The sequence below is a fragment of the Oryzias latipes genome, chromosome 24, assembly GCF_053564925.1.
Source record: "Oryzias latipes strain Hd-rR chromosome 24, Olatipes_Hd-rR_3.1".
NCBI classification, from domain to species: Eukaryota; Metazoa; Chordata; class Actinopteri; order Beloniformes; family Adrianichthyidae; genus Oryzias; species Oryzias latipes.
In genome coordinates, this window is record NC_136260.1 from 8,793,856 (window position 1) to 8,821,760 (window position 27,905).

General features: G+C 39.3%; 1 protein-coding gene and 2 long non-coding RNA genes across 3 annotated transcripts; 2 read left to right on the plus strand and 1 right to left on the minus strand.

The window, feature by feature from the left end:
• The first annotated feature begins 528 nt into the window (after positions 1-528).
• Positions 529-3,151, plus strand: insm1a (insulinoma-associated 1a). Its single transcript, XM_004083747.5, has one exon. It carries the CDS (start codon positions 775-777, stop codon positions 2,095-2,097), a length of 1,323 nt encoding a protein of 440 aa, XP_004083795.1. The 5' UTR covers positions 529-774; the 3' UTR covers positions 2,098-3,151.
• A 756-nt stretch (positions 3,152-3,907) lies between these two features.
• Positions 3,908-9,386, minus strand: LOC144990143 (uncharacterized). Its single transcript, XR_013654104.1, has 5 exons — positions 9,320-9,386; positions 6,746-6,846; positions 6,600-6,627; positions 5,733-5,776; positions 3,908-4,043 (listed from the first exon to the last, which is right to left on the minus strand). It is a non-coding gene; the product is annotated as an uncharacterized LOC144990143 (long non-coding RNA).
• LOC144990142 (uncharacterized) lies at positions 6,818-26,256 on the plus strand. The gene is made up of 3 exons (XR_013654103.1): positions 6,818-6,938; positions 11,513-11,562; positions 26,118-26,256. It is a non-coding gene; the product is annotated as an uncharacterized LOC144990142 (long non-coding RNA).
• The last annotated feature ends 1,649 nt before the right edge of the window (positions 26,257-27,905 follow it).

Genomic DNA, 27,905 nt, shown 5'->3' on the forward strand with positions numbered 1-27,905 from the left:
GTGGTGTAGATTTAAACAATTTTAAACTGTGATTTTCTTTGTCAAATCTGAGTTTTCTGCTTTATTTAAAACAGTCTTTTTGTTAATCTCTTGAACTTCAACTATTTGAATCTAATTCGGAATCCTAAACATTTTACTTTTACCGTTATGAAGCCTTGTCTTAGGAATCAAAGCCTCCACCAGTCAAAGAATACACACAAAGCTGAGGCACGTGTAGATTTTTATACAAACCCATCAGACCGTGAAAGCAAGAGGCTCCTGGCGTGTGCCCGGGGTCGAGACGCCGAGAAGAGGAGTGTGTGTGTGTGTGTGTGTGTGTGTGTGTGTGGAGAAGGACAGAAAGTGTGTGTGTGTGTGTGTGTGTGTGTGGCTGAAGAGGAGGAGGGGGGTGTAAATACAATGAAGCCCTCAGGTACATCTGCTTTGCAATCTGCAAATCCTCCATCACTCACCCCCCTCCTCTCCATCAGTCCCTCCATCCTCCCACACCCACTCCCCAAATCCACAGGGGACCTCGGCTTTATCTGATTGGTCGGGCATGAGGCAACAAGGGGGGACGGAAACAATGTCATCATGTTGCCTTAAAAAGAGTGCTGCTATGTTGTAGTGTGATCACCTCGGGAGGAGCGCATAGGATCAATATAGAGAAGAGGAAACAGAAAAACACAAAAAAAGACGCATTCGATGTTTGTATCAGCGAGCAGCTGAAAGTGTTTTTTTTTTCTTTCTCGCAGCAGCATCCAAAGTGCCTTCAGCTGTCAGACCACCGCGAACATGCCCAGAGGATTTCTGGTGAAAAGAAACAAGAAGACCATCCCGGTGTCTTACCGGGTCCGCTCTGATGACGAGGAACCGGATCAAGCATCAGTTGATGCGCCGCCGCTGCTGCCGCCATCCTCCTCCTCCTCCGCGCATTTCGCCTCCATCCCAGTGCGCACTCCAACGCCCAGTTTCGGGGCTGCGGCCACTGCTCCGGACCAGGATGCTAAACCAATTCAATTCGGTAACCCCGAAACAGTGTACCGTGGTCTCTACAGCCCCACTCGCCCCGTCAGCCAGGACCACGACCGCTACTTGGAGAGGCGCTTCAACCTCGGATCACCTGTTTCGGCTGAATCTTTCCCCACACCAGCAGCACTTACAGCTTTGGGTCACCTCTTTGCACCTGTGGACCTGAAAATCGGCTCCAGCACCAGCAACCACGCCGAAGCCAGTGCTTCCTTCTCCGGGAAGATCCCCATCTCCGGGGCCAAACGACCGCCCAGTGACCCGGAGCGCAAAGGCAAACCGCCCTCTAAGAAAACCAAAGCCATTCGGAAACTGCACTTTGAGGATGACGTCACCACATCCCCAGTTCTCGGGCTCAAGATCAAAGAAGCTCCTGTGGACCAGAAGCAGCAGCCGAACACAGGTGACCAACACCCGCTGGGGGAGTTCGTGTGCCAGCTGTGTCGTGAAGCCTACGCAGACCCGTTCTCCTTGGCCCAGCACAAGTGCTCCAGAATAGTCCGCGTCGAGTACAGGTGTCCTGAGTGTGACAAGGTATTCAGCTGCCCGGCCAATCTTGCCTCTCATCGGCGCTGGCACAAACCAAAGCCGCAGAGCGGAGGGCATCATTTGGAGAGCGACAAAGTTTCCAACAAAACAGCGCCTGATGACACAAAGGACTGCAGCGACAGGGACACGCCGAGCCCACAACCGTCCGAATCTGGCTCCGATGACGGGCTTTGTGATTGTAACCAGTGTGGGAAAAGGTTCAAACGCCAAGCCTATCTGAGGAAGCACCTTGCGTCACAGCACGGCTCTCCAAAACCCGCGCGGGAGGACGACGCGCGCCCCTGCGAGCAGAGCGCCGCGCCGCTCAACCTGAGCGCCTCTACCTGTCACCTGTGTCCTGTCTGCGGGGAGAAGTTCAGCAGCAGAGGCAGCCAGGAGCGGCACATCCGCCTGCTGCACTCCTCACACATGTACCCGTGCAAATACTGCCCCGCTGTCTTCTACAGCTCTCCGGGACTCACCAGACACATCAACAAATGCCACCCGTCCGAGAACCGACAGGTGATCCTGCTGCAGATGCCGCTGCGCCCCGCCTGCTGATCCGGGACTGTTCACACATGATTCGTGGCCAGCCTTTGTTCTTGTCTTACACATCTCTGTCTTTGTTCCATTTTCATGATCACAGAGCAAAAATATGGAATTCTAGTTTTTGATAACTACTAAAAAAAAAGAAAATAATTATATTCACATTTCCTCAAATCCTCACAACATTAAGTTTGCAGTAAATTGAACAAACTTTTTTGATTTATGAAATATCTGTTCTCTATTCTAAAGCTAACAGAACTTAAGTAAAATGGGAATAATGATGCAGTCTAGCTCTGAACACAAAAATCATCAGTGACTGTTGCCTTCTCACATGCACTGTGCCTGACACTCCATCACGTGTCTTCGAACCCCCTCCTACACAGCATTGGACTGTTAATGAAGATTTCTTCTCACATCCCTGCACAAGTGCTATTAGCTCCTAGACCTAAGAGAGGGAATAACCTGTAGCCCATGAAGCCCAGAGGTCACAGGCCTGGACAGACCTTATCTTCTCACTGGGATTAGCTTTAACATAGCTTGTGGATCTGTGGATCAGTAGCTGTCGCCTAAAAACAACCCGAGTGAAACTAGTGTAGCCAGTAATGCCTTTGGATTAGAAACTCCTGCTGTAAAACTGCCTTAAAGTCAACTCATCTGATTGTTTTTGATCACCTCTTTATTGTTGGCTGAGCATAAATTATAATTTTCCACAAAGCCTTCTGTGTTAATAGCCTGTGTACTACGTAATCTCTTTTCTTCTTTATTTATTTAATTTATTTGTGTAAGTTATTATTGTGAGGTCAAACCTGTATTTTGTTGTTGTGTTTTTTTTAACATGATGTAGCCAAATCATTGTGATTTCTTTTTATTTATATAATGAAGGTGTGAGAACAGTGTGACCGTTCTACAATCAATGAACTGAATGCAATCATGTTTGTACTTGATCACTTTTTTATTTATTTTTTGCTTCTTTTTTGTTTTTTTGCGTTTCCTTGTTAGCTCTGCTTTGGATGTTTCTGCTGCGTTCTGCTAAATGTCCAAAAACAATAAAGCCAAACTGAGAAATAGACTTTTGAGAAGTTTTGTTTTTTTACTCAAACACTGACACTCATAAGTTTCTTCTGATATTGACGCACACATTCGTTCAAATTTAACCGACTAAAGTCGTCACGGTGCTGCACAAAATAAACTCAATGTACAAAGCACTAAAAAAAAGTATGAATAGGTTGAATTCCAAACCAACACATTGATTTAAAAGACAAAATAAATAGTGCAAAACTTACAATCACTACAAAACTAAATAAATAAAATAAAACATATAAAAAAAACAAGTTTTGTGTTAAAATTTGATGAATAAAAAAGATTTTTAAATGAAAACCCTGCAAAGAAAACACTCACACCTTAAAAAAATAAACCCCAATTAAACAAATAAAACAAGGTTGGCAATTTTATATTTTTTTAATCATGATATTCTGCTGTATCCTAATAATATAAATGTCTGTAATTTTGAGATATTTTGAGAGACATTTTGTTGTACTCGGTGTTCATAAACAAAACAACACAACATCAATTGGCAGGTTTTTTGGGAATGAGTGTCACAAATGTCGTGTAAAACAAAGAAAAATACTTTTGAAGGCATTCCTTTGTTACCTTACTATATTGCAATTTTGAATACATTTTCAATACACAGGGGATGCAATGCGCAAAGGAAAGTTTTAGTGAAGAAATGGCTCTAAATGTCTACAGTACACATTCATGCAGTTGTTAATCTCAGAGTCACACTATCTTTTTTATGAAAAGTAGTTACACCCGATGGCCATTTTAATTTTATGATTTACCCAAATCTCATCCTCAGACCATGAACCATAAACTTAGTGATGAAGCATTGTTTAACAGGTGCCATTTCTCGCCACAAACTGCAAAAGACTTTGAAATGGCCACGATCCCTTGCTCTTCTTTCACTGGAACACAATGAAAAAACATTTTTAAAAAAAAGATCTCCCACATCGTCATCAATTGTCTCAAACTGGTTTGCGTTATTTCCACAAATCATGATACAGTATGATGAATCTTGACTGACAGGAAACTGGGATGCTACACCTGCCCAATTCTCCTGAAATATAATTGGAGTGAGTATTGCACGTTATAAATTATGAGGAGAATTTTAGTCCAAGTCTAAAACCGGATGTTTTTTAAATGAAATTAAGTAAAAACAGTGAATAATTCAAGTGATTTTCACACTTTTGTGTCTCCAAACTGCAGGGTAAATGCTGCTGGTCCAAAGGGATGACCACTTTTAGCTGCTTTCACGGCTCTTTAGGAAAATACATGACTTTTTTACACTGGATAACTATTTCAAGTATTCTCATTATAATGAGAATTATTAATTAATCATTATTAACTATATAATTTCCACATTGCATTGTGTGTGTGTGTGTGTGTGTGTGTGTGTGTGTGTGTATATATATATATATATATATATATATATATATATATATATATATATATATATATATATATATATATATATATATATATATATATATATATATATATATATATATATATATATATATATATATATATATATATATATATATATATATATATATATATATATATATATATATATATATATATATATATATTGTAATGCATTGCAAGTTTGTATTCTTGTTTTGGGTAACCATATAGTCACCATGCATAAATAGAGTTGTATCACACTTTTTTGACCACATTTTGGGAAGTCTAAGAATTTTCACAACATCTGCATGGAAATCTTTTGTCTTACCTTACCGTAACCCCACACACACACACTGACTCACACACACAGAGGTACGCCAGTGAGTCCAGCTCCTTGTGTGGCTCTGACAGGTGTAAGCCAGCTGGGGAGCAGATTGCAGATAAGGGCTGCAGAAAATGAACACACACACAAACACACAAACTTGCAATGCTTAATGGAGCTCCACTGCTGCATTTTCAAAGAAATAAAAGGGCTTGCAGTGAAAGTGGCATCTGCCAAGCTCCAAAACTCAACATGCACCTGATCTACTGTTGTTTCTTGTGCAGTTTACTGCTGTCAGATAAAGAGCTATTTAATTTCCCTTTGTCTTTTTATTCAACCTGCCCTCAGTGATTCTGAAGGGTAAAGGCTAAAGCTTGAATTGGTTAAGAGTTACACTTTGTTATATACAAAAAAAAACAAGAACAAACTAATATGTGATGATATGATAAAATAATAGCTGCTACGCAAATAAATGAGAATTTTGTATCATTTGTACAGGAAATAATTTTCAATCACTGTCTGTGTTGTTTCATGATTGTTTTATTTGCATTTTGCTTTTATTATTTTTCGGTTGTGTTGCTCAGTTGTGCGGCTTCTGTTTCTACATTGACCTCTCGATCACATCAGGATTGAGACTAACCATCTCACCTAAAAGACTCACTTAATGAAAACAGTGTTTTTAACATGTTCTTGTGGTATTTTTCTCTAGGTGGAGGACATTAATAAAGGTATACATTTTTTGTGCTCTGCTCCCTACTGATGAAACCAGTTATAGACAAATAGATCCATGACTGTCTTTGTTTTCCTCGTCTTAGCTGGAATCTGGATCAAAACCGAACGGCTGGATAGCTCCAATATTGCTCACCATTGCTGTTGCACCGGTAATGGTAGGTTGGGGTGTGTTTGGGACTGTAAGATAGTGGGAAAGGTGGAAACAGATGGATGATGGGAAATGGAGACAGGCTTACTCGACCCCAACAGTCCCCCCACAACTCAGAGGTGAAATTTCTAATGAACTACTGCCACTCTGCGGAATCTATGTCCTAGGATACGGCACAGGGTTTGGGATTTTGGCTTCTTTGCAAAATAATAGAATTTCATAATTGTCATTCTCTGTCAGAAATGAAAAATTTAGGTTAGATAAATGCACTATTCATGTGTACAAGGCACAAACTGAAAAGTAAACACCAAAGCATTATTCCATACGCTGTTCAGGAATATATCTTATATCCATTTTTATTGGAATTAATGAAAGTCTCCCTCTTAATCTGGAATCCAGTTCAGTTTTGAAACATAAACTTCTATACATGAAGTGTATGAAATCTTTACTTTTCTATTAAATGAATGAATAATTTACAACAAATGGATTTTGCTTTTTAAATCAAAAAGCTTCTAAACCTCTTCTAAAACTATTTCAGATGAATCAATACCTTGACAGATAAAAAACGAACATCTTCTGATTTTTTTCCCTTTAGTTTTTCTAATCATATCAAATATTTTTCTCTCTCTTTTTTTTATTAAATCTGATGTTGGATGCTTGATTATTTCTGCTGCTGTTGTGTGTTTTATTACTGTCATGTGACTCACTGTCACACATGTAAGCAACACAACATAATTCAATTTGCCTGGTGTAATCAGACGTCCGCTGTTCTCTAATGCTGTTAGGCCTGGATGGGGAATAATGTTCGACCTCGGGTGTTTGTGTGAGTAGGAATAGATTTGTTGTGTTTACCTGCCGTGGAGAAACACATGTGAAGCACCTAGATGTAGAAAACATAATGCTGGTTGACTTATTTCCTCCATAGCGCCTGGTTTGACAGATGTGTTTTGTTGGATGACACCAGCTGCTTCAACTTACAAAGAATTGTCTGACCTCACCTTGTAGCTTTCCACCGCAGCCTCTTCCTCTGCCCCTCCATGCAAGCTGCCCTCTCTCAGCTGCCGCTGCCCCGCACACGCCTCCTCTTATCTACATCAGTCTCACACAAAGAGGGGAAGAAAGAGAGGAATTGCAGGAGCAGACAGAGTAAACACGGCCTCTCTGGCTTTCTGGCTCTCTGCGTGGGCCGAGGTAAGTCAAACAAACCTCAGGGGCATTTTCAGGACTGGCAGGTGTTGGTGTCAGAGGCAGGCAAGCATAAAAAGTCAACAAGTGAAGAAGAACAAGCCGCGAAAAGAGAGCACAAACGAGGAACATTGTGTTTTAAGAGTAGATTAGGTTTGTCGAGGGGCCTTTGTTAAGATGTGTGGGTGCTGAAGCATCAAACTCTGATGTTTGTTGTTGACGTCTTCATTATCGCAGTGATCCTACATGAAATGATGTTTTAATTAATAAGTCGCGGTGTATTTATTGCCCACATGGATCCATGGACATTTTATAAACCGAGATGAAAAAGTGACTTTGAAATCCATTAACATCTTCTGATCTATTCAAAGAAAAAGACTGGAAACAGAAAAATCAAGTTTGGTGACAACTAGAAGTAGAAATAAGGTGGAACTAAAAGTACTGTAGGAGAAGTTAGTAGAGAAAAGGGAGAAACACATGCTTTCTCAATTAACTTAGTTAAAAACAGAACTCCCTTTAATGATATACAGGATGACAACAATCTACATTTACAAGGAGGCTGCTGGACAGATCTGTAAAGGAATGAACTGCTGAAGAGTTGAGATAAAGAGGCTATGATATGAAGGAGTTGTAAAGCAATGACTTTGCTTATGAAATCACATGAAAATGTTGGTAAATTGGTAAATCAGGTGCAATATTTTCTGTGAGTCTTGTTTGCTGATGTGTCTTTTGGAAAGAGTGGCATCATTTTCAAGGTCAGGCTCTGCAGATGACTGCTGATCAGCATTACATAGCAGGTTACAGCTGGCTGCGATACGCATCTCCACTCTGATGAGCCGGGCTCAAGTAAAACCTTAATCGCCTTGTTGACTTGAAAAGCTCTCAAAGTGGAAAAGCTAATTAACTTAAAGCAGCAGCAGCAGAGAGTGAGATCAACTTTATTGGAAGCAAAGTGGTTTTACTCTGTTTTTGGCACAAACAATTACAAAAATTAATTTTTTTTGTGCAGCTTGACAATAAACAATTCATGTGTGTGCAAACCTAGGCTTGTTCATGGGTGTTTTAAGGAATACAGCGCAGTTTTTGCTGTGGTAAAAGTGTGTTTCATTCATTCAGTTCCATCAAAACTGTTATGATAGTCCTTTTAACTGAGGGGTTGATGGATTTGGTTTGAGATTTTAGGTGTTGTTTTTCTTAAGATTTCTTTATGTTGTTAGCATAATTTTGTGTCTTGGTTTAGATCTGTTTTGTTTAGTATTTTAGACTTCATGTTGGATTCAAGATTAGATTACATTGTTGATGTTAAACTGGTTTTGAAGAGATGTTTGAAGGAGTATCTTTTTTTCCTTTTTTCATTTGTTTTGTGTTTTTTTTTCAGAGTTTAGGACTCCTGTCTCTGTTGAATCCCAAAGTTCTTGATCTGGAAGGGTTGTAATGTTAATGTTATGACAGCTGCTGCATCCATCCATTCATTTTCTTAACCTGCTGTACCCCTTTCGTGGTCATGGGGTTGCCGGAGCCTATCCCGACTACTGTTGGGTGAAGATGGGGTACACCCTGGACAGATTGCCATGTCTGTTGTAGGGCACACAATCACTCCCACAAACAATCACACATGCACGCCTGTTTTTGAGCATGGTTTTGGACTATGGGGGGAAGCTGGAATGCTCGGAAAAACTCCCACATGCACAGCAAGAGCATGCAGACTCCACACAGAAAAAGTCCCAGTCGCGATTTGAACCTGGGCCTTCCTGTAGTGAGGTGAGAGCTCCAACCACTGCATCCTCATGCAGCCCAAAGCTGCTGCATTATTTTGAAAAGTATCCTTGCTTGGTCTTGGTTGCTGAGTTCAGATTTCTTTTTACTTGGATTAGTTTAGCATTGATCGTGATTTTGATGCATGTCATTTTCAAATGGTCTAATATTAATATTGCTTTAATACCATGATCTTGAACAATTTTTGAAGCTTCACAATCTGTCAGAATATTTGGAAAATAGCTAGTAAAAATCGAACAATCCAACGTCATCCCACCTCATAGAAAGTTAATAAGAGTTGACTTTTTCAAGATCTGCAAAAATGTGCTCCTGTAAAGTTGGAGTAAGTCATTACCTCCTTAGAAAACAAATATTCTAGAACTTTTTCAATAATCAAAAATACTTTACTTTTGCCCTAAACAGTCTGTTCTGACAGCAGATTTTAGGATCTTGGCAAATACAAAAGGGTCCAGGACCTCCTCTTTCACAAAGCCCTTGTCATGGTGCAGGGTGGCTCGAGAGCCGGTTGGACCCAGACGCAGAGGTGGAGGCATGAGGATCAGAGTCTAGAGGGTTTAATGAACAAACAAAAGGCGCTGCAGAGCAGGATGACAAAACTAAACAAAACTCACTGTGGCGTGGAACAAGAACCGAGGAACATGGCATGACAAGGACAACCAGGACAGGAATAACTAATGGACCAACACTGGAGGAAGGCAGAGACCAGACTTATATACAGACAGGGCAGACAAGACACAGGTGGACACGATCAGGGCTGATGGGGACCAAAGGAAGTAAAACTCAAGAAAACAGACAAGACAGGAGACTTTCAAAATAAAACAGGAAACAGAAACAAGACAGAACAAGGACCAAAAACAAGACAAGTTCAAATCATGACAGCCCTCAGTCCTAATGCTTGTAAATCTATTCAGGCATCCAGAGGGCAGAAATAATAAAAAGAGGTTGAAAATGAATTTCTAAGGGGAGCACAGAAACCTCTTGCTGTTAGACATTTTATTCCTGTTGGGACTTTTTTCACATTGTGTATATATATATCAACAATATTATTTAGCTTCAGTGAGACTTTACGTCTGTGTTCCTACACAACAAATTTACTTGTATGTGGTATTTTTTGTGTTTTTATGTCATTCATTGTCCATTTGAGAAAATAAAATATGAAAAAAAAGTAAAACATGAACATTGCAAATTTTTATTTTACATTTAAATACTTTCTGCATTACTAGGTTCTAATGTGTTCACACCTAAAACTATTCCATATCCTTGAAGCACTACACCTTATACAGTAAAGGTTATTTGTGCAAAAGGTGTGACTACAATATGTGAAGCATCAAAACAGCCCAAGAAACAGCAATGACATTTTGATGTCACAAGACGTCATTCAAAATCCAGGCCAATAAGAGGAAAAGCACTCGCTCAGTGCAGGGGAGTGTTTACATCACTCCACTTTCAGTCTTAACTTGCAGATGAATGCAGCTAATGAAAAGCCTGTGGAGAGGAAGGAAGTGGGGGTGGTGTTTTTTTTCTCCCTTTTTTTTGCCTATTCTTATCAATGGGCGGGGTGGGGCCAGTTGCCAGGGCCAAGAGTGACTCCCGGGCCCCCTAGCTGACAGCGGCAGCCTGTCAGGCTGACTTGCCGTCTGGTGAGCAGGCCTTGCCCTTCTCTGCAAGCTGGCACATGCTGGCGCAGCAGTCAGGCTCAGCCATGACGAATCGCTGAAAGGAAAGTCTGCAAGGTCACACAGGGGAACACCTGAGCCACTGAGCTGAGGGAGGGGTCAGAAGGCAGTAACACCAGGGTCCTCTGGTGATGGGCTTGTTATCCAGGATGCTAAAATAGATCACAAAATAATTTTAAAAACAGTTAAACACAAATGTTGCCTTATTAGTACAATAACTGATTTAATTAAGCTGATAAAACAGGAAAACCACACTGAACTCAAGTAATCAAAGAGAACTTGTGTCATTTTCAATGTGTACTGCAACCTAGAAGTTTTTTTGCTTTGACAGTTTCAGGACAAATTCATGGTCATTGCTGTAAATGACCGTTTTCGCTGCTATAGCAACACATCACAGAGCCGCATGTTGTTTTTTTCACATCAAAACTATCATAATTGTTTAAACAATTATGTTTAATGGTTCCATGATGACTGTAACCACTGCCAATTTTTGAAATTTCCCACCTACCGAAAACAATTTAATAAACTGGATCACTATCTGTCGTGACTAATTCTAAATGCTTTATTTGGACAACAAAACAACACATTTTTTAAAATGACTTGTACTTTACCATGCAGTTTTGTTTTTACAAATGATGCCTTCATGTAAAAAGTCAGATGGCTTCCAGATTGTGAACATTTGTCCTGTAACTTCACTCCTCTGCCTTTCTCCTTGAGAGCTTGTGACCTCTGACCCCTCTATTGATACCCTATTACGTTTTATGTTTGCTCTTTGCAAACAAATGCATAATTGGAGTTTGTTTGTTGTTAGTTTTTAATTCTACTTAGTTGCCCTGCAGTAATTTCACAAAGCACTTTAAAACTTGCTTGCTACTTTATGAGCTAAATTTATTTTTGGGTGAATCATGCTGACGCTGACCAACAAAATGTGAGGAATTAACATTATAATACACTCAAAAACTCAAAAAGTACATTTTGCATGAGACAGGTCCTTAAGACATGCTAAAGCTCACATCCACAAAACATAGGGCAGCCAGATTAAACTGGTTTTCCACTTTTCAGACCTTTCTTATGACATCTTAATTGATATGCATTTCACTTTTGCATTTCTTTCTCATTTTTTTGCAGGTAGAAATTGTGCGGATCAGCTGGAGGAGCCAGGAACCTTGCTTCAGGAAGTAAGTAGCCGTTTAAGGTCAAAAGAGGGAAGCCCGGTTTTTTCTTTTTTCTCAAAGGTCTGACATCTTCTGCTTGTCAGCAATTTTTCTATTCCCTTTTCTTACGTGTATAATCATGTGGTTCTTTTTTCAACATTTTCGTTTTCCTTATTTTTTTTAGCTTCATGTCTTAAAATAAATAGGTTGTACCGTAGGTTATCAGTGAAGAAGATCCTGCACATTTGTTTTTTCTTTTAATGGACGGACATTGTTCAAACAGATTTGCTGTCTACCGTGAATAATTACAACCATCAGTAATTGAAACGTTATGGCTCCCTGTATGCTATGGCTTGAAGACTGGCCTCTTTGAGACAGAATCTATGTGCGAGTGAGGGTGGCTGGGGAGTTGAAGAGGCCACAGCGCAGAGCTGAATCAATAAGGGTCAGGGAGAAAAGGCCTTCTGAAGTCACAGTAAACTGACAGAGATTTCAAAAGGTTTGGATAGTGGCAGCTGAGGCCTTTTAAAGGGGAGTTCCATCAGGATTAACCCCTCCATCTCTTACAGTTGAAAAACTTTTTTATGTAACTAATAGAGCTGTTTGATCTCTGAAGAAGCAAGGAATGACAAAAAAAAAAGAAAGAAAAAAAATAAGAAAGAGGACTTTATATTGGTAACTTGACCAAAAGGGTCACATGCACTTAAAACAAAAAGGTCAAGACATTTCTCGAACAAGTACAGTGGCATCTGACTCACCCTCTGCTACTGCATCTTTAGTAATGGCACAACAATTAGCCCCTATGACCAGACTGCTTCCATCAGAAGTCAGCAATTGAGGCAATCCTCCCTTAAGCTGCTTACATATGTGACGTGGGTTCAAGTAAGTTCTAAACGCTTGTTTTAGAACACGCATATGGCCTATGGCAGGGGTCGGGAACCTATGGCTCGCGAGCCATATATGGCTCTTTTGATGGTCACATGTGGCTCGCAGACAAATCTTTAATTATAGTAATTTTTTTTTCATTAGACCAGTCCTTCTTGGGCGCGATGCGATGCCAGAGGCGCGCAGTAGTAGCAGTGCTTAGAGAGAGAAATCTGCGCCAGCGCTATCAGTTACTATTATCTATTATTTCACAGAGTTTGTACCAGCCTGAAACCTGTGAATTGCCGTGCCTAAAACTGCGCGCTCCCGTCTCTGAGAAAGAGCGCGCAGATGCGGGGACGGGATGTGTGAGGGAGAAAGCAGAGGGTGGGGGTGAGGGGTTGTGGGGACAGGCAGCAGGTGAACCGCGCAGGGATTGTAAAAACGTAAAACCCGCTTCCCGTCACTCACTGCAGCGTGTGAGTGTGTGTCTGGCTCCCCGTCTGCAGGTGAGCAGTTTTTGTCACATCTACAGAACATTCAGACCTAAGATCACGTTTAAAGTCTCAACGCCTGAACGAAGCAGAAACTCACCACGTATCAACCAGACTAGACCATCAGCAAAACTACCACGAGAAATACTCATCATTTATTAGCAACAGAATAACAATGTTATTAAAAAGAATCCACAGACTTATTGTACTTTAAAAATGTTGAAATTAAATCAAATGCACACATTCATTTGTATATTTAGTTTTAAACAAATTGTCGCGGACTGAGTTGGATGGCTGTTGGGCCGCGTTAAAAGTTCTGGAGTTCATTGAACGCGTCAAGCAGAGATCTGATTGGCCCTCAGTTCTGTCGCTCAGCCTGTTGTTAGGTAGTTTGGACCAATGGGGTTCAGCTATGGGCCGAATAAGGGAAATGGGAGGGGCTGGAGCGGGAGCAGGGGAATATAAAGTTGGGAGAAGCGCTCTCGTGTCGGCGGGAGAGATTCAGGAGTTGCTGAATTAATTGAACGGCGTTTGTTGCGGTCTACAGTAATCGGAATAAAGAACTTTAAAAGAGGTTAAGTCTCCGTGCCTCAGTGTGGGGAAGGGACACTACATTATTGTATGGCTCTTTCGAAATTACATTTCAAAATATGTGGCATTTGTGGCTCTCTTGGCCAAAAAGGTTCCCGACCCCTGGCCTATGGTATTCACGCTGGACAAACAGGGATGGGCTTCTTCTTTCCCTGCTGTTTACCAGCGCATTTCCACCACTTACAGTGGGGGGAGCATAATGTCAAAGGCATCCATTCCTTTTCGTATTGATACTTGCAGATATCATTGGGACCACGTCCAACCCCCAGTGTCTGTCCTATCGACCGCTTGAGAGTTGACATTGATTTGCCAAGTCACCGTGGGTCCAACCCCAAATCCAGACAGCTTTGCTATACAAACTCAGGTCCTGCCCCTAACCCGGATGTAAACCATTTTGATAAGCTAGAAGGTCCGTCCCGGCCAAAAACTCTTACGGGACTTCTTATATTGTTTATGGTGTGGCTAATGCATGGGCGTGACAAACCTGCCCATTGGGTGACCTCACTTAGCCGTGGACACTACCTGCAGGCGCACGAGGAGGACGAGGCCACCTTGAGTTCACCCACTAAGGAGTAAACTACCTAACTGGCTGCCTTCCTGGACGGGCGCCCTCACACCGACACGCACTACAGATGCCGATATATTTTACACTACCTGGTGACAGTACTTCCCCCGAACACCTCAGCCCTCACCCTGGGAAGAGAGTCAAAGTTAATCTTGCCGAATCCAGGCTTTTTCTTTCACAGGTCTATTCCAATATATGAAAGACTTTGTGTCACAGAATTCCGGCCGGCACAAACCACAAATGTTAAATTTTCCTCCATGATTAATTTTCAAATGGTTGGCACTTTCCTAAAATAAAGGGGACGCCATCCATATGTCACAACCAAATCTAAGTCCCTGTTTGGTCAAAGTTCAACCTGTTTTAACTTTAGCGCACCTTCAGCAGTTGCATGTTTTATATATAGACCCGGAAAACTGTCTTAAAAATCTACATAGCTACACGTGAACACAAGAGTTTTAAGAAATATGAGTCACCCACTCATTTTCACTGAAACGTTGCAGTTTTGACCAGATATGACATCATTTAACCCCTTCCTTTCCAAAAACTTAAAACAGGCTTGGAAGGTCACAGTATTGAAATAGTCACATTCCCATTTCAGCTTATGTTTAATTATAAATACAATAATACCATTACCTTTAATTTGGAAAAACAAATCACTCCTAGTGCATTAATATTGGATTTTAAATCTACAGTCATTATGTCCTGAACCATTTCTGCTCTTACACTGCACACACTCAGTTTCAGAGAGGTTCATCACAAAATCTCATACCTTCATTTATCACTGCAAGTTCCTCACTTGAAAAGGCGTATAAACCAATTTTAATGAATTATTAACCCATTTAGCTGTCAAATAAGTCCTAAACAAAAAATGTGTTTCTTCTGTTCTCAGCCAAATGTGCTAATTTGACATCCAGCAAACTAAACAGAAATGGTTACAACAGTCACAAAAAGTCCTTTCTTACAGTTTCCTTTAATCTGTAAAAAGATAGTTTCTAGCAAAGCTATTACGATCGGGGCATGCGTAGAACGCATATGTTTCCCCAAACCAAGCTCTGTACACACCATTAGGCACAACCATATATCAAGCATATATCTTTTTGTCACACACAATATTTGAGCAAAGGTGAGCTGGCATCTGTGCTCAGATAAGTGCAATGATGTATTTCGGTTATAGAATACTGTGAGCTACTGTAAAAAACATTTGCAATACCTTATTGTAATTGAATCCGTTATTTCTAAAGGGGCCAAAGTCCACATTTTTTTCAAAATAGAGATGTTATATGTTCTATGGTCTTCAAGGGAAAAGCTATCTTATTATGTGCAGAAGAAGTCCCAAGTCCGTTGTAATGTATTGACTATGCTTGACATCTAAAATGCATTAAGTGCAATTCCTGGACTTGGGCCTCTCTTGCATGGGTTTTGCTTTATCCCATAGATGGCAGCACTAGTTATCCAATATGGCAGCTCCCTTGTTTAATTCAAGAAGGGCCCAAGTCCAGAGTTTGCTAGTCCTCTGAAATCTGGGTAAAGTATTAACCATTTGGTGTAGCCTCCCTTTAAGCTATGCAACTAAAATCATTTCCTGGAAAAACAAACCTCTTGGACTTGGGCCCCTTTTGAACTAACCAATTAAGTTCTTTTAAAATAAGCTGCAGTATAACTAAATACAGTATTTTACTATTGAAACTGCTGCCAGTAAATCAATCATTGGTGTGATAATATTTAATATTTCTGTACAGGAAGTGCATTTAAAAAAGACTGTGAAACCCCTTATCAAAGAAAAGACTAGAATTGTTCAGGTCCAGACTGTTGCATGCATGCCACAGCACATGTTTCAACATGAAAGAATACCCATTGAAGGTGACAGATTGTTCTCTTGACAACTAATCTAAATTACAACAGATCCATAACCATATGCTGTACTCAGACTATTGATTTTCTCAAAATCTTTTTGTTTCTGCCATTATTTGTAAAGAAGGAAGTGCTTACAGTTCCAAAAATCCCTCTTGTCTCAGATGGCTCAGCACAGAGATTCAGCATAATTACATTTCCATCTCCATCACCCAAGTAAGTGAGCAGATTAAATTTTCCTCAGCATTCAGGGTTTGGGAAATTAAGATGGTGCTGTAACAGAAATGAGCCTTGATTGCTACTCAATGCGATTGCCAGTACCATTTTTTTCATGGTTGATGGGGGGCTATTATCTTATTGTTGGTCACATTTGGGTAAAAGCGATTAACTAATAAACAACGAAATTGTAAAAAATAAAAACAATAAACCAAAAAAACTGAGTTTTGAACAGGTTGTTTATGTGCTTTGAAAATGTTTTAACATCTGTTTTTGGGTTTTCTTTTGTAGAAATTTTTTTTTTTTTTAGAATGTTTATAGTGCTTTATTTCAAAAAGGGAAAGAAAATCCTAAAGTCTCAACTTTAAAAACTAAAAGGTAAATCAGGAAGTGTAGCTGAGCACGGAATTAAAACAGCCATTTGAAGCATTAAGGATAAAAGACCTTGTTGGTTGTGAATTTAAATAACAGCTTTAATTGCCTGACCTTGTTTTTTCACTTTCAGGAGAGGGTGCAGCACATTTAATCTTGATTAAAGAGTGGACCAAATCAGCAACAGAAATATGAAATAGGCAAACAGAGGAGGTATTACTGTGGCACATGACGTTGCAATAAGCTATTCCGAAAAATGTAAGATTTTTTTAACAAAGTTTTGACCCAAAAATCACAGTCCTGAAAGCTCACTCCAATGAAAATAATGTTTTTGGTGTTTTTAACATGTTCTTGTGGCATTTTTCTGATGATGGAGGACATATACAAAGAAAAATTATTATTTTTTAATTCAAATTGATGTGAATCAGGAGCAGACAAAAAGGGCTGTTTGAAAAACAGCTTAATTGTTACGAAGAAAACACTCTGGACAGGCCACAAGCTCCCTGTTCCACTCTATTTTGAAGCCTCCACTTGTAGAAAAATAGATCCCTGTACATCCTTGTTATCTTCGTCTGAGCTGGTATCTGGCTCAAAACTGTACGATTGTTTAGCTCCAATATTTCTCGCAATTTTTGTTTCACCTGTAATGTTGGGTTGGGCATGTGAGGAGCTGTAAGCTAGCGGGAGAGCGTGTAAGCAGTGAGCTCTCAGTAACAGCACTCTGAAAAGAAAAAAGATGATCCAACTTAAACGAATTACTTCAATTGGTAACACGTAATTGAATTAAGTTTATTTAACTTAATTTTTATGTCTATCCAACAGAATTTAATGTTGATCTGACTTAAAAAAAATGTATTTATGCAACTCAAATTAACACGTTTATCTAACTTAATATCATACATTTATCCAAGTCAATATCATGTATTACTGACTGTGGTTCTAATTATATATTTTTTTGCACTATGATTTTATTGATCAAATGTACGATAGGAAGGGAAGAAGGAGGTTACTGCACCCAAAGTCCCACCTCAGAGGAAAAGTTCTGACTGCTACTCTGCAGAAACCATATCCTTAAAAATGACACAGGTTTTATTGATTTCTGTTAAAAACAGCAAAATTATAATTAAAAAGACCACCAGTTACACTTTGAAATAGAAAGAGGATCAAACTTTAAAATATAACTTCTGATGGAAAGTCACAAGTGAATCGTCAGCATCTGCTAATGTTGTATTTGACAGACAATAGGCACTTTTCCTAAGATTTTTCTACAATAAAATTAGTTTGTTGCAAAATAAAGGTTTTTTGTTCTTCCAATTTTGATGCAGTCATTTCTGTTATCTAAAATGTTAATAGGACAGGAAACACTGCAGTGCATCCTCACCTCAGTCACAAACCACATAGCAGAACACAGCATCACCTCTGAATTCTGAGAAAGATTTCGGTATGATCATTAAAGAGCAGAGACAAGCATCTCCCCGAGGTTCTACACCAAACAAAAACCACACAGAGTGTGTGGCAGGAGTGTCTGCTCCAGCAGGCAGCTAATGAAGGCTGAGAGGACCTACGGTGGCTCGGTAATTGAACCTCTGGGACATTCTCTCACTCTACATCAGCATTCTGATCTCCTGAAGTTCCCTTCAGTTTCATGCTGCTGCTGCTGAGGGACTGACAAATTTAGTTGTTTTCTTCTTTCTCTAAGAAGAGATCATCTTTATGCTTCAACTTTTCAAGACTATATACTATATTCTGCAAACATTTTTCAAAATACTCAACTGTATAATGTAACTTTTGTTTGGAATGGTGGTTTCAGTTTTCAAATTGCTGGAAAGTTAGTTCCAGCTCGCAAAAGCAAAAATGTGTTGAGAAATGCAAAGATTTCATCACTACAAATATCTGCAAACAAATTTTGTTCAAACACAGACCTGGTGGAGATTAAAACCAACCGTGGTGCCATGACTTTCTGGCACTATTTGAGGTGGAAACTGCGAAATCGAGGACGTCTACCATGTCTGTCCCACAGATGGCCGAGCCTCGCTCTCCCTCTGTTCTCTGGCTGGACTGTCTCTGTTGGACGCGGTGTTGGTGCCAGATCATCTCAAAAATACAATCCCCTCCAACAACTCCCTGGCTGCTTCTGGCACCAACAGGAAAGCCGTCCCCTCACTCATCTCGTGTGCATGCTTCTGTAAATAAATAACAACAACAAAATAGCAACAAGAGGGCGACACCCGGTAAATTGCAGCGAGCCATATGGGACCGCCTAGTCAGGAGGCGAAGCAGAGGTGTCACAGATGGTTGCACAGACCCCAAAAAGCCAGCATTTTTCCACGCTGCTGTTCTTTTGGGCGGCCTCTGATAACCACCCTTTTCCCAGCTTTTTTTTTTGACTGTTGACACCAGCTCAGATGGGTGCAACACAATAGCAAACCTTTAACCAAAGGGAATTGTGTTGCAGGGGCGTTGTTATGAGATGGCTGGTAGATGACTCATTTTGCATTAGCCTTTGAAGACGTTCCCTTGCGGCCCGGCGTTGAGCGCTCCAGCATTAAAAGCCTGTGCATCTTGGCACCTCGCTCAATAGAAAGGCAGGCGGTTGATCTGGGGAGCATTAGTACTGAGCCTTTGTTCACCCGAAGGGCTGTCAAATGGAAAGACGGCTCCCTGAGACATTTTAGAGAAACATTCTGCTCACAAGCAGCTGAGGACCAGCAGGATGAAGCAGGCTCAGAGAGTATTAAAGCAGCAAATATTCCATTCATCCATTTGTAAACAGGCTCAGAGTGACAGACAGCACGCAGTTTCAATGAGTGGATTTGAAGTTCAGTTTCATTTCTGCTTTTGTCCTCACATGTTCATTTTCTTCTTTTTTGATTAAAAATGTTTTATCTTTGCTGTACAAAGATGTAACAGATAAGATGAGTAACAACTCTTCACGTTTAACACAAGTAACATAAGTAAAACGTTGCTAAATATATTTAAAAAAAGCAAGTTTTACACAATATGTTTTTGATAAGTTAAAGAGTGCTTAACATGAGTAAAGTACTACATAATTTAATCAAAATGCACATTTGTTTGCATTCTTTTTGTGCAAAATTCCCTTGTGCAGGGAGCAAAATTCACCTGTTCTTTGGTGAAACAATGGAGGGATGAATAAAAAGTAATTGGCAAATTAAAGAAAAAGTTTTATTTTTGGTGCCAGTTCTGCAGAACAAATAATTAAACTGTTGTCTGAAAACTTGGATTATACTGTCCTTGTTTAGCTTTCTTTGTTTTTATGGGGTGTTTTGAATTAGTCAGTGTTTTTATTTGGCCTTCTTGTGTGTTGGGCTGGTTATTTGTTATGTGTTCTTTATGACAATTACAATCTTGCCATGAACAGAATTATGTCAGCCATCCATTTGTTACTGCGGGTTGTAGCTGCAGGTTAATCGTAAGACTCTACCCACAGTCTATTAAAATCATCATCATTTTCCTCAAGTCATCCCCTTTGCAGGACACGTTTAAAAAAATTTTCAACTGAAAGCTTTGGGGTGCATTTTTAATGGAAGTCTGAATCAGAGATTTTGAAGCGAATGAGCAGTGATGTAATGATAACATGAAGGTCCTCACCCTGTTTGCAAGCTTCTGTCCAGTCAGACTTGAGAGGAAACTCATTTCATCTGCAAGCTTCTGCAATCTCATTCATTCAGTCAGAGCTCTCATGTGAGGGTTTTTTATTTTGACTTTACTGTACTCAGGGGGAAACTTCCCAACCAGCGGTACAAGCTAAACACCAATTAAGCAACAAATACTAACCCAGTAATAGAATCCAGCCATAAAATCCATCAAGACCAATAGTATATCAGGAGTTTTATCTTTTGTATCACTGTCTTCTTTCATATAGACTACACGCTTTTCCCCTATCTAGCTGTCAATTATCGGCTCAGCTCGAATACCCTCCTGTGAACAAGACAAGATCCTTAAATTTCCTTATTTGGGGAGGATTGATAGAGCACTTCATTTTTTCTACTCAATTCTAAGCAGTTCAATATTTCTGAAGGCAAACCCCAAATTCCTAGAAACCCAGGAACAAATGGATTTTTTTTTTTTGTTAGTTTCTGAAATTTATCTTAAGCATTCAAAACCCAGCAAAGCCTTTAGCTAAAATTGTTCAGAACAGTACTTTTAGATTTTACTGAGATTTTATACAGCCCTTGAAAGTTTGAAATTCATTTGAAAGATAAGACATGCTTAAGGCAGCAGAAATGTATACAGGGACTGGACTAATCTGCATGAAACAAAGGCTTTTTTATCATTCAAGCATTCTCATTTCATTGGAAAAAAAAATATTTTGTGAGCGCCAATGTTACGTAAAAATTATCCAGTTAAGGTGTGTTTCTGCAAAAGGAAACAAAATATGTCAAATTTCTTTAATTATTATGTTTCAAATGCTGAAAAAAATAACAATAACTAGTGTTTCTTTCATCGCTCTGCTTTGTTTTGTTTGAGCTGCAAGTTTTTCTACCAGCTTAAATAAAAAAAAACACAAGCTTCATTTACTCTGTTACTCCTGTGGCCACAGCATCCCCACACAGCCATTCTGTTGTCTGAATGTACAATAATCCTGCTGCAGCTACAATCCCAGCCGAGCACCTGCTGCCTGGTGGCTCCTCCTGGTCCCTGGCCCCCAAGGAGATCAGGCGGTCAGACCCTGTGGATGGTTACCTGGCAGCCGACGCAGGGGGTAGGCTGCAGGTCCCTGAACGCACAGCACTCAGCCTTTTCCCTCTGATCCTACACACTGCATCAGCTACATCTGTGGCCTCAGATGCACTCAAGGAGATTAGGTTTCAACAACAGCCTGTTGGACCCCTTTGTTTTCTTCCCAAAATCTCTAAGAAATATTACATCTTGTTGCCTCAAGGACTAAAAAGAATCAGTTTGTGAATCTTCATTTGATTCTTCCATTTATTTATTTTTCACTGAAAATATACTTCAAACTTAGATATTATTTGCATCAAAACAGTCAAACAATTGCACTTTCATTAAAAGAAATTGTTAATGAATAAAATCAAAAATAGTGCGATTCCATTTTCTAAATCACTAGCACAGGAAGGGATAACTGTTTTTTTTGCTATGTTTGTGGGGCATCAAAACTAAATATCTATAAATGCATCACAAAAAAATTTTCATTTTAGGAAAATATATGAATTTTCTTTCAATTTCCTGTCAGAAAACATCTGCATTTAACGTTTCAGTAGTTCATGATTGGAAAAACACAATGTTAAAATGTTTTATTAAATTTTATTAATTTAAAAATATTTCAGCACTAAAAGTTGCGTAATTTTTTACTTATCTGTCTTTATTAGTTTAATTCTCTACCATGAGTGTTATTTGGAGGTTTGTTTTCCTTTTTGCAGCTTCTTTTACATCTCCTTTGTTAACCCAACTGTTTCTTAAAAGTCCACTATCTATTTTGGGATCAACAACAATTGTAAATACGTTATATTGAAAAGCTGTAGAATAGTTTGTGGCACCACTTAGTTTAGTAATTTCTTTGTTTATTTTCCATTTGTTTTATAAATGATACCATCTCCACATTTAACTGAAGTTTCATTATTCTGACCTCATCAATCAGGACCCTGGTGTTCTATGTCCACAAATAATGACCACATTTGTTTTTTTCTCAATACTTTCTAAGTTAATAAATGGACCAGTTTTTCAAATGTTTGGAGTTTTTATACAACTTAACTTTGCATCAACACAAAGAACAACTCCTCCCTCTGTTAGTCCAGTGAGCTGCAAATAAATAGTATCCTTCCAGTTTTATTTCAGATATTCTCAGTTTCAAGCCCATTTTTTAAAACACCAAGACATCAAAGTGCTTTAATTAAGCAAACAATCCCATATTTGTGTAAACTATAGTGAATTCTACTTTGTTTTTTATGCTGCTGTAGAAATACATATTTCTGTATAATACCCACATTTCTTCAGAGTGCTCATTAAGGAAACTTCAGGCAAAAAGCATCTGGAAATCTTTTAAAATCATTTGATTGATCTGCAAGCTAAGGTTTTGCTGATTGATTTTTGGAAACTCTCTGCATCAACCTGCTACAGGAGTTCTAACTAGTAGGGGTGAGCGTATCGATCTGAGTATTGATAGTATTGATAACAAGGTGAAGTACTGATATAGCGTGATGAGTTTTTTCTTTATCATGTGAAGTAAAGAGCTTGAATTTACTTACTGAGTTTGTCAAAGCGCAGTGTTTATCTGTCTGCAGAAAACTGCCCCTCCTCTCCCTGCTTCTTCTGAGAGCAGACAGAGTCATTAAAGAGCCACATATTTGCAGAGACGGCAACATTTTTGGTTGTGTTTTTATATTTTAAGATTTATTTAAACAACTGAATGAATCCCAAGTGTGGCTGTGTCTGCAGCTCACCAATCCCCCAGCAACAACTAATCAGACTCTAACTTAACTTTATCACAGTGTTGCTTTTGTTTACAGCACTTTTTTTATACCAGTAACTGTTATTTTATTACTGCCTTTATTTTAAAACGATATGTTTGTGGTGCTGTTTTTTAAATTTTTGTTACATTGTAGTTTTTTTTATTTTGCACAAGTTATTGTTTTCTTTTTAATATTATTGTAGTATGCTATTATCAATATACTTGCTCTATATTTGATGCATGTTCAGTTCAGATTGTTGAAATTGGTTAACAAACATTTTATTTGCCAAAAGTCTCTGTCCTGTGTTTTATCGTACACTTAATTATGATTACGTATTTCCAATTGTATTCTATAATAAAGCATTTTAAGCTAAATATATCGGTAGCGGTATCAATATCGGCAAAACTAGCCTTGTAATAACTTGGTATCGGATCGATACCCAAATACCCCAGTATCGCCCACCCCTACTAATTAGGGCTTGCACCATCTGTCTTCAATTTAGTGAACAATGGCCTCCAGAAAATAGGTTTAACTTCTGTTTAGTCAAAGCCATGAACGTTTTGACTTCAGATAGCTAAGAATTTTGGAGGGGAGATGTTTTACCTTTCTTTGCATAGTGTGTATAAAAGTATGGATGGCTGTTGCTCACATGTTACAAATCTTTTTTGATTTTTAAAGATTTTTGAAATTTTGTAACAATGCAAAGAAATTTTAACCGTGATGACATCAAACGTGACCAATTTACCAAAATTGACTATAGCTTTAATTCTGAAAGATTGCACATACCAACTGCTGTGACTCCGTTGAGTGAAGCCTCTGGGGCTCAGAGGACAGATTTGCTTATGGTAGGTATTCTGCTGCATCCATCAGCTTTTAAGCCTTTAAGTCATCCAAGAGCAGATTGTGACACATTCAAACCCCTGGACACTACGGATGTTCACCTTGGATAGCCGCTTTGAGCCTCATGACTAAATAAAATCAGGACTCTTGGTCTTTTTTCTTCTCCTCAGGCCTGAATCCTTTGGCTTTCATTAAATTGAGAGACTGTACATCTGTCAATGTGTCTTGCACTGAGAGGGGAGAAGAAAAACGAACTCCTGTGCATCTTGCTAGCAACAAGAGCTTTTTTTAATCCTTGCCCCAAGCTGCACTGTGCACTGAAGCAAGCTATTACATGGCAACAGCTAAGAGGCTGCAGCACCTGGTCCTCCCAATTCGCTGGCCTTCAGTGGCAGCTGACTATACAGTTCCCCCTGCCAGGTGGTTCCACTTCAATCACATTAGCTAGTCACTGTAGAGTTAACAAAGAGTGCACACCCCTCCCTCCATTTCCTCCGCTTCTTTTCTGCTGCAAATCTGGAGAAAGACCATTTCTAAACTCGTTAAAATTAGGATCCCTCCACCAAGACGAGATAATTAAAGCAGAAGCAGGCAGGACAAGCTCCTTGGAATCCAGGCCCAACATTTTAGTAAAGAGACGCTGATGGAGGGGTGGCTGGGGGAGTGGCGTGTGCTCTTAGTGGTCCATTTGTATAGAGCAGAGGATCATAATAGACCTTTTCATGGATAGACTAAACAGATAAGGCCAATGGAAATGAGACAGACTGTAGATATCTGCAGGGATATTGGGGATGTGCAGGGATTCAACAAACAGTTTGGCTGCCGAGAGCAAAAGCTTTTGTTGATTGTCTTCATTCAGAACTTCATCAGTCTAGAATTCAGAGAGCCAAAGTCTGGAAATGTATTAGTCTTACAATGAATGTTCTGTGCTGGTAAAGGATGAGTTTGCAGTACATGTAGAGACATTTGGGATATTTTTGGCAGGGTAACACTACACAGTTCTCCCTGTTGTTGTTTTTGTGTTGTTGAATGTTTACTTTGTTTGTGCGATTAACAAAATATGTTATCATTAACAAATAACATTTCTCGATTCAGCAATTTTTGCTGCACCTTTAAAAAGAAAACGATTTTTACAACTGTCTCATTTTTATTCCTTTAAAATGTTAACATTTGCATTAAAACCAAAAACGTTTTGTAGTTATTTTGACACTTCAAGCAATTCTTATGCCTCAGTTCTTCATAAATGAATAAATAGCAACCTTTAAACAATTGAATAATAATCATAAAAACATAGAATAAAAAGGAATTATTATTGTTGTTGGAAAGAAAAAATAAACACAAAGATGCATTTACAATAAAACTATTGTAATTAAGAATCAAAAATATAATACGTTTAGGGACGAAAAGTTATATCAAAATATTTACAATTTTTAACATTTAATTTTCTTTTCCAACATGTTTTTTTCTTTGTTAGAACTGCCTGTTTAAAACCCTCTTAAATAAAATCTAAGTCCTCTGGATGCTTCCACCCTACATTTCATGTCTTTTTTTCCTTAGAGGCATCATGATGCACATCAAAGCCGAGAGGCTGAGTTGAAGATGGATGGAGGGAGGATGGTGGTGAGGGGAAACAGAGGGAGGGAAAGCAGGATGCCCACACTTTAATCTTCTTTATCCGCTGATGTGAAGACAGACGTCCCAAATTCCATTTACGAGAAAAATACTGATGCAAAAAGGCTGAGCGTGTCTTTATACCACACTGAACAAATTGGGATGCAAATGTGAGTCCCTTGAACTGTGTAAAGTGGCATAATGGGATGATCCATAAATTATTAATCAATGTTGGTTTGGGTGGAGCCCAGAGGATTACTGACATCACTCCAGCATCAAAATCAAATAGAGGGTTATTGTTAGTGTCAGTTTAGAGATTGAGTTTTCCGTTTCACAAACAACATTTTTTTATTCTGACTCTTTTAAATTTAAAGTGCCCCAATACAATGTAGAAATGGGTACATTTTTCTTTAAAAGTGAAAAAAATATATTAAATCAAATGTTATGCTAAAGTTAACTTAAAACAAAGGAATAACAAACATTAGTGACTTTTGTTCTTAGTTTATAGGCTTATATGTCATTGTGCCTCTGGCAGTCTCTCCTCCCCCTCCCCTCTCTGCTCTGCTTCCTTATCATCAATGGCTGTGAACACTCAACTCATAAACCTACAGCCTTCTTAAGGAGATCCAGTTACAGCATTCGTCGCCAGTTCGTTGCCCCTTATGGTGCTTAGTCTGGTCGCTCATGTAAATTCTTGTCCATGAAGTTTTGCCTCTCACTAACTTTATCCTTACGCCTCGTCAACAGGAAAAGTTCATCACGAGTGTTCACCTGTGTTACGCCTCCAGAGCAGTCCATCCTCGTCAACTACTCCAAGACTCCTGCTCACGCCAAGACCTCCAGCCACGCCACAGCAAAATCCCTCCAGCCACACCACAACTCCCAACCAAGATCCTCGCTCCTCATACCTCTCATCGTCTGAACTTTGCCACCATATTCATCATCGGCTCATCAACCAGGAAAATCAATTATTTAACTTACCTTTCACTCTCTTGTGTTTCCTTCCGGGTTCCAGCATCTGGGTCTGTTTCGTTTTGAGATCATGACATTATAGGCACTTTATAGGTTGCTTTCATAGGCACAAATGCAGTGATGTTGTGCAAAACGCTTCCTCAGCCTTGTTAGACAGTTTAAATTTAGGCTATAGTGATTGTGTCTTTGGGTTAGACACTTAACTTGACACTGTCAAGTGTAAAAGCAATCTTCATGTTGCCTTGGATAAAAAGGTTAAAATGTTAAAGATTCAAAAATAAAAGGCAAATACTTTTGTTTGGATCTTTCAAACACTTAAATGTACATTCGCACGAGTGAGCGGCCGTGGAGGTCAATTGTCTCTGTTCTCTGCCTTTGATTGGTCGACTCAACGGCGAGTGTAGACATTTGCAGGCTCTCATTTATTCAGAGTCTACGCTCGTGGCTGTAGTCCCGATCAGATACACTTGATACGGACATTGAAGTGACATTCACTGTAATACTTTTTTTATAAAAGAATTATTATGAAAATTGTTCCAAGTTGTTTAAATGCTTAGTTGTTTGATAAACAAGATATTTAATGAGGAAATTTTTTTGTCCGATCTGCTTATGAAAGCTGTATCATTTCATCCTGTTCTGACATCAAGGAACTAAAAACATTTTGCTCAGTAACAAATATATATTGTTCCTAAGCTAGGGTGTTAAAGTTTCTTCATTTGTTATCCGGCAGTATTTTTTTAATCAACGTTTGAAGTTAGTACTATTTACATTACTTGCGTATTGCTATTTTATCTACATACGCACTGCAGTTTGGGTCATGTGTAAGCTGCTGGTCCAATAGGGGGGCAGTGATATCCAAGATGGAAGCGATCACTAGAAGCAGTTCGGGGGAGGAAATGACTCCTAAAAAAAGAAAGAAAAGAGAAAAAAGAAGAAGTGTAAAAGGTGCTGCATGGACATGGTATCTAGAAAAAAGGAGAACAACCAAGAGATGGGAAATAATTAGAATCTGTGTCAAACAGTGGCTTTGTTTGAGTGTTGAGTCCAAGACGATTGCAGAAACAAACCAATACTGCATCACAATGGACTTTAACAATGCTGCACACTTAGTATACAGCATCTGGGTGCTAAATTTTAAGTGAAACCCTTCATGCTTCCATGTCTTGATAGGAAGCTGGTCAGTGGTTACCATCTATCACTGACAATAGGTGATATGGGTGCATGGGTGTTGACAACCCAGACTTTGTTTTTGCACTTTCAGTAACTTCTTAGCTCTTGTCTTACTCTGTGTCGTTCTCGGGCAGGTTTGAAACCAGTTCTTTACATAATTTTTCTAATAACCCTAAACGTTGATTTGTCAGAAATACTTTGTTCAAATATAAATTTAATATCAGGATTTCACCAAACATCACGTGGTCCAAAAGGATCTGCCTTCAAGTTCCACCCTTCAGGCCCTGTGTTTGTCCACATATTTTGGTGAAGCTGAATTTAGTAGTAACTTCCCTGAGATTGCCTACGACCCAGCTTTTCAGTCGTGTTGGGGTCCGACCCCGCATGCTGTCC